This window comes from Opisthorchis viverrini (assembly GCF_000715545.1).
Source record: "Opisthorchis viverrini unplaced genomic scaffold opera_v5_813, whole genome shotgun sequence".
NCBI classification, from domain to species: Eukaryota; Metazoa; Platyhelminthes; class Trematoda; order Opisthorchiida; family Opisthorchiidae; genus Opisthorchis; species Opisthorchis viverrini.
The window spans coordinates 19,430-27,071 of NW_008752496.1; the positions used below are offsets into that span (position 1 = coordinate 19,430).

The window sequence follows — 7,642 nt, forward strand, 5'->3', positions numbered from 1 at the left end:
CATGATTGCAAACGTTCGAAATAAGTGAAGATACTATTTTTTAGACATATGGCTGTACCTTAAATGCTTGCAGTCAAATTCAACCACAAACTATGCTATGTCAACCCACTGCTGGAACCAAGATTCACCACGGTCTCACCTGACACTCCAAGCATCCTGGCGATGATCTAGGCTTTCACCAAACAATATACGCGCAGAATGTACCGAAAATAATCTCTAAACAATAAAACCTTATCCATGCTACGAGTTTGAACATGCTGGCAATGAATGTGCACCAAATTTTGCCTTTCAAGCGTCATGTCTCACCATCTGCTTTTTATCGCCTTCCTTTCAAGCTTGCTCATGAAATACGACATACTCGCAGACAGTCGCCGGCGAAACGGAGAGAAGAACAATACCACTGATGGAACGCGTGCGGCTTCCTGTGTGCATGCTCTCCGCTATTCACAATTATTTTTGTACAACCAAACACGTTCCAACAAGAAATGTATTCCGGATTGAGCGTGTAATTCGGACTCTGTAATTCTAGTCTCCAGCATTTTCGTGGGTTCAGTCATACAGTTTCGGAGCCCAGGAATCTATCCTGAGGACATCTCCATAGGAAAAGTTCTCTGTGTACATTTAGATTCGAGGGGAGGAAGCGACTACCACTGGTATCAGGGATAAAAAATCTCGTCTCATAACACTTGAAGCCGAATGGATATCCAGTTTGTTATACTGCGTGTCAAACTACGTTGTGGTATTTTCCCAGCTTCCGACGGGAATCAGCCAAGAATTTGGCTTTTGTTTGGGCAACCTAAGTGAGAGTTACAACATTCTTATATTACCTATTCAAACACGCATTGAATTGGTCGCTGGAGCCAAGACGGACGAACATTGCAAACTTTGCATTAGAACCGCAGGACAATTGTAATATGGTTTATTTTCGAATGTAGCGAATAACGTCAATTTACTTTGGAGTACATGAGGGCCCGTGTACAATATGAATTTTGGTTTCAAGGTGTTTTTGTTGTCACTCTTTGATTTCCTTTTTACAGACAAAACCTTCCTTTGCATTTTACGCAAACTTGCGGAATACAACCAAACAAAGAACTTGACTGAGTGCCTTAGATGTCATAGTCTTTACAACATTGCAAATTGCTTTTTTTCGAACTTGTAAAAGGTCGTCTACAGGCTTTATCAAAGTATCTTGACGTACGTTTGGCTGCTAGATCACCCGGGAAGCAGCAAATCGCAAAAGAATGTTTCCTTTCTATGGAAATCTTGTAGGCCTGTACGTAGGACATTTTAAGAATTGCGTTGAGATATCAAAAGGGAGCTACGAAGGGAATTGAGCATAGCAGCCAAACATTTGGACATGAAAAAAAAACATTTCTTCGGTTGCATCGGTTACAACCAAGGTAACGTATGAAAACACCATGAATGGTACTTCCATAATGACTGAGAAGCTCGATCATAGCGCAGTAGACCGACGAGAGGATGCACATATCAGTTTTTGCAATAAGGTTGTGCTCCTGAAGAATCCAAGCATTCCGTACAGACATCTTCGGAGGCAAAACTAATGTATGTCCATAAAAATGGCCCATAACACTTTTGTTCTCAATTTCCTATAGCACTTCAAAGCTCGCAACGATAAGCATTCAAATTCGGTCACTGCAATATTCGCGTAATACATCAGAAGCTCCAAATGATAGGCAATAAATACCTGGGTCATGGGCCCAAACTCAGCCTCTCACCGTCCGCAAAACGCATCGTTCCGCTGCAGTCATGCCACCTATGAAGAATCACAAGGGCCCAGGTTGCCCAAGTCTAGACAAGACAGGACAAGAATCAGTGGCGAGGTTCGAACAACAGAACGTTTGTTCCGTAAACGCTTGCTCTATCCACCGAGATAAACATAAATATTATATTTAGTGCCATCATTGGTCCATAATTTCCAGGAGCCGGTTGCTTAGTCTATCAGCGCGANTGCACTGATGATCCACAAAATAATATAAGCAGTGCAAGCACACTTTAATCAGCACTTTAAATGCACTGCTGATAATGAAAAACTATATTCCACTAATGCATTCACGCAGATGCATATGATTTCGGATTTGTTAACCGTCTGCTTGATGTGGAATTATTGCAACGGATACTACTAAGACTGCGTTGGTCAGGGTTTATTCAAAGTACCATTTAATAGGGATAGATTATTGCCTTATTAACCATCGGCGTTGCATATACTTTGCTCAGCAGTTGTGGTATTTATTGTCGCCGAAGATATTCTTTATCCTGCTTGCAGCCAAAAAAGCAGCCCACTGATCAATCCATTTTATAGCATTGGGTGCTGCATGTCTCCACTGTGCACCGTGCAATATTCTCTTCATCATTTGTGAAATTCCCTTCTCATTTTTTCTGTGTTTACACCGGCATTTTTGTATGGACGCATAAAATAACACCATTCTAGATACAATTTGGAACGGCGCATGTCTGGTGCGGCATTTAACGGGGAACAACTTCGGGCCCACAAGATTTTAGGTAAACAAATTTGCTGTTCGACTATTTGAACAGTGTGAAATTATAGGCTCATGGCTTCTAAAAAAGCGTTTTGGCCATAAAGAAAAATGTATCAGTGCCAGAAGGCTTTTGGCGCATTCTCCGCGAATATTTGCGTACTATAAAAATGCGCATACTTTAGAACGTGGTGGTGCAGGCTATCCCAAAGAAGATCGCTGATATGCAGGAGACTGCATGCTGGCACTTCGGATGGATGTGATCAACATAAAAAATCTTTCAGTATATTTACACAATACGGCTTTTCAATAACCAGGGGACTATTCATAGTTCCTCGACCATCGTTCGTTGGAAGCGCACTGCTAAACGCTGTCGAAATCTGCCAGCTGAAACTTGCTGTTTACTTCTCGCTAAAAAACTGCGCTCAATGTCAAGTGTTCAACTACCATGAGCACCAAGAACGCATCGAATCAATTATCCAACGGGAAACCCTTTGGAGTGATTTCCGGAAAATAATTCTGGTTGCTTACAGCTGACAAACTACTGTTGATTATTAGTTCCGGCACTAAACTGAGTAACTACCATCTCACTGTATCTTAAATCGGTGTGATGTATCATATATTCGGTCGAATGAAGACTACATTTTACGGCTAGCTTTCTGCACCCAAATACGTCGCTTTCCAGCCAGTAACAAAATATATGGTGGTGAATCAGGCCGCTGCTGTCGAAGGTGAGTTCCGAAGTCAGCTCGGGGGCACTCAAATGCAAATCGCTTAGCTGAGGTTTATCCAGTGAATCTTTTCAGACATCTTAAAACGCTCTTTCTCTCGTGAGGAAAAAACGGCTGCCATCCAATGTGCTTTGTCGAAACGTAATAAAGCAAGCAAGATTTTCCGTACAATTATCCTTAACTGCACACATGTGAGGTGAATGAGAGGCGTTCGTCTGTACGGCTGTGAAAAGACATACATTTATATACGGCTAATCCTTCGCGAGGAAACTTCGTTCCAGATTACTGGTTCATTTTCTCTCTTATAGTTAAAAATTCTGTTGTACGCTTTCGAACTGAGGGACAGCAAACTAATTGGGCTATGCAATGTGTATGTTTGGAATGTCATGCTATCTTTGTAAAATTCCAAATACAAATCGCAGTCAAACATTCAAGAAGATCGTCGGTTTCAAAAATACTGAAAGGGACAAAAGTACTTGACGAGTTATCACCATCTTTTATTATGGTATATAGATTGACCATCCTAGTTTGTTCCATGCAACGAACAGGCTTCTTACTTCCTGGATAATACGGTAGCAGTGGCACAGAAAAAGTGGAAGCCGTGGGACCGTACTATGGCCAGTTCACTGCATGAAACATGGCATGCTTAGTTCTGCTAGTCTTCGTCGATTCGACTGTCAAAATAAACAATCAAAAGGTGTATGACGAACGCACGTTCAGCATTGCGACTTGAGTACGTCAAAAGCACTATCTTGATAGTCTGTCGAAATTTCACATATACCAACCGATCAAAGTTGATCAGAACTCCTTATGCGTCAATTGTGTAGGCTGCAACGTTGGTACCAAGATCCGGAGGAAGCTAATCCAAGTGCCATACAGACGAGCTCCAATGAGTCCAATTTTCTTAAAATCTGTGATCAACTGAAGTACCAGTGCCCTCTGTCGAACATTTCAAAAGTAATTTATGGTAGAGGATTTAGAGAAAAACGCAACTAAGCGAAATTCTCGTGCTTTCCACACTACTTTGGTTTTCCGAGAGAATCACGTGGAACCCCACTGATTCTCTACTTTGTGATGTCCCCTGGAAACCGGATGGGCTGCATCAGGCCATCTCATGGTACAGCAACCTAATGATTGGCGCATTACGAATATACATGTATCGCGATATCTGGAATATCGTAGCAACTGAAATATGAGGCGGCCTTGGGCTGCCCATTCGGTGGCCTGGAAACACTGCATCGGCAATTTACCTGGGTTCCAGGTTAAACTTTCAAATTTCAACAATTTCGTGCAATTGGGGTCCAAGTGGAACGTTTATTTGACAGAAACTTGGAGACTACACTTACACGATGAGCCCCGAGAACTGCGAAACCGGTCATTGCTTTGGACAAATTTTCAACTTACTTATGAGCAGTGCATTGCGAAAACGCAACTTACCTATGAGTAGATGGTTCGGCAAAAGTCTAGAGTGGAAATAGTCAAGAGGTGGACGTGAACACTTTACTAGCTGGTGTATGATCCGTCCAAGTTGACCTATTATAATCAATGTAAAACATCTTTCTTCCCTTCTTCAGTAGCCAGTGAAATACCAAAAGAATATTAAGTATCAGTGCAGCCTATGGCATCTATGACTTTTTCATGGGCTTAGAGTGCCTGCACTGAGACCCATCTGATCAAATCACATTCAACCTACGAATGCGGGAGCGACTGCAAAGAACACTTAGTTTCGCAAACATATTTCGATTCCACACCCAGAAAAAAACAGTACAATCCCCCTGAAATTTCAGTACCATTTAGGCATGACACAACAAACACGGCGTTGGCCGTCTGCTATAATTTGACGTAAAATAACCGATGGGATGTGGCCAGAGAACCTGATGTGCTTTTTAGGCTGATAGTGAGGTTCCGGAAGTAGCGCGCGCCAGTACCACATATGCCTTCGGACAACAGTCTGATTTTTGCGCCCCAGTACCACATATGCCTTCGGACAACAGTCTGATTTTTCAAATTTCAAGAATCACATACAATGTCAATTTTGGCGATTCTTTCTAGCGTCGCCAAAAGCCCCGAAAATGACACAAATGCCATGAGCGATTACTTCCATGTTGTTTGAGAAAGTAGAACTAGAATCCCGTATGATTCATGGCTGTCCTATACCATAAAGAAAACTGAATGGCCCATAAGTAGATACCTTTCCTGAGTAGTCTAGAGAGAACGCATATTTAACAGGACAAAAGCTTGAGGAACAATTGGCCACCGACTGTTATCTCGTAAACAGTTTGAGCAAATCCTTGGCGATGAACGACCATGTAGTTTGACCATCCATATTCTTTGAAAACAGTGACAAACAAACTATTACGATTTGTATGGCTCCTGAAGAACACAAAACCCCACTACGTTGGCCCACATCCTCAGGGGCCCAAAGTGATTTTTAAAAATAAAATTGCTCTTGATGGTTCGATATTTGTTAGTTGTAGACGCATCAACTGAGTCGACATCCTCGGTCATTGAGTGGGACCCGGAAATTTGTGCTTTGAAAATGCCGTCCGCTCCCGAGGCAACACATAAACGTTCTCAAGGAGGCCAAATCAAACACCTTGTACTAAACTTCTGTTACAGTTTTCTTCTCCCTGTGTGTGGGACATCCAGTAAATGTCAATAAATTCCAATTCAACAAAGTAGTCAATCAGCGAGTTTGAAAATGCTGTTGCCATTGTCCCATGAAACTATCGCTAAGCGCAACTCACCTCTACAGTCCCGTATCTCACCGCAGTTTTCTGAAGTTGGAGAAAATTTCGTGGGATCATTCGCGCTCAACGTTAAAGAGATCATCACAACAGCTATTGATTTTATGTGACCTACATCCCTCGGGCGTCTTCTTTACTATCAGTAATACTGTTTTCCCCTGATCAGTATTCAAGTTGCATTATTATTATTAGTGGGTCGCGAAGTTTGTTGTTGCCCACTCGAAAAAAATCGTTCAGCTGTAGAACCCTTCCGATGTCCAACATCCATGACGCTTGAACGTTGTACGATGGCTTGGATACTGCCAATTTCATCAAGCCTAGACAGGAAAAGTCGGGAGGAAGAGGTCGGGTTCGAACTACGTACCACTTGGTCAGTAAATTCGCGTCCTATCAACTCGGGCCAGCTCAACTTGAGGTTGTTCACATTCTTATGTTCCTATCGTTTGAACTCACCAATGCAACATGTCCAACTTCCATGACGCTTGAACGTTGTACGATGGCTTGGATACTGCCAATTTCATCAAGCCTAGACAGGAAAAGTCGGGAGGAAGAGGTCGGGTTCGAACTACGTACCACTTGGTCAGTAAATTCGCGTCCTATCAACTCGGGCCAGCTCAACTTGAGGTTGTTCACATTCTTATGTTCCTATCGTTTGAACTCACCAATGCAACGATTGCGAGCTTCCCGGAGGCAGCTTCCTATTGGCCGAGGTTACAAGTAAGAAAAGCAATTTTGAAACATGATAAGGAAAGTCAAAAATGTAACACCACCTCAAAGTATATTTAATTACGCATGCATCTGCATTTGAAAGTCGTAAATAGCGTAAATGCGGGTTTGTTTCTTTGTGGTTTTTCTTTTAGCAACGGTGCGTTCATCCGCTTGGTAGCAGATGACACGAGAGTTCATCTGAGCCAATCTGTGCCCAGTGGCACAACAAAATCAAAACCAGGGGGTTAGCCGAAGCCCACAGATTTTGCAAAACTCTAATTATTTATTGTCAATTCAGGCAATTTTGTATTACGCTGGCTGGAATTGTCCCGCTTATTTACGCTCCAGTGTTAGCACCATCTTAGCTTTCATGGTTAACCTAAATGAAACGCAAGTGAACAGGACCAACCGTCCAGCGAAACATCAGGAATATGATGATGTGCGAAAGGGGAGTAACTCAGTAAAACCTGGTGTCTCAGCTTGGTTGAATAACTCGAGAAGCACAGAGCACGCACTTTCGTACAAACAAAGGTAGGCGACTTATAGATGTACCATGCTTGCGCTGATCGTTGGCTAAATATCCTAGTTACGCACAATATTTCTTAATGTTCTTCCGCAAGATTCAGGCATATTTAAATCGCCAAGTTGAATTTGTCCTGCTCGAGTTTTCGGTCTTTTACCTTCCGTACTCTTATTTTATTTTACTTGTTCAATTCATCTTCTTGAACTTTTCTGATTATCCGTTGACTCTAACGCAGTAGTGAACAAATGTTGCAGAGCAGTTCCACGGATTCCGTAAAAATTTCCATCTTCCACTAGATCAAGCGGCTGTTATGATGCCAGCACGAACTACTTGTATGTCTTACCAGTAGTGTGCATTGTCACATTAGGAGCACAAATTACTCGGAATTGTGGGTAGCAAATCAGTGGTGCTATTCTTGCATCCTTTCATCTAGCTACC

The 7,642-nt window shown here is 42.3% G+C and overlaps 1 protein-coding gene across 1 annotated transcript in view; it reads left to right on the forward strand.

The window, feature by feature from the left end:
* Nucleotides 1-6,923, forward strand: part of T265_15742 (hypothetical protein) — a gene marked incomplete at both ends in the record, with an annotated part of 22,845 nt that extends 15,922 nt beyond the window's left edge. The window contains one exon of the mRNA XM_009179055.1: nt 6,834-6,923. Within this exon, the coding sequence (XP_009177319.1) occupies nt 6,834-6,921 (88 nt within the window). The remainder of the gene's footprint in view (nt 1-6,833) is intronic.
* Nucleotides 6,924-7,642: the final 719 nt, after the last annotated feature.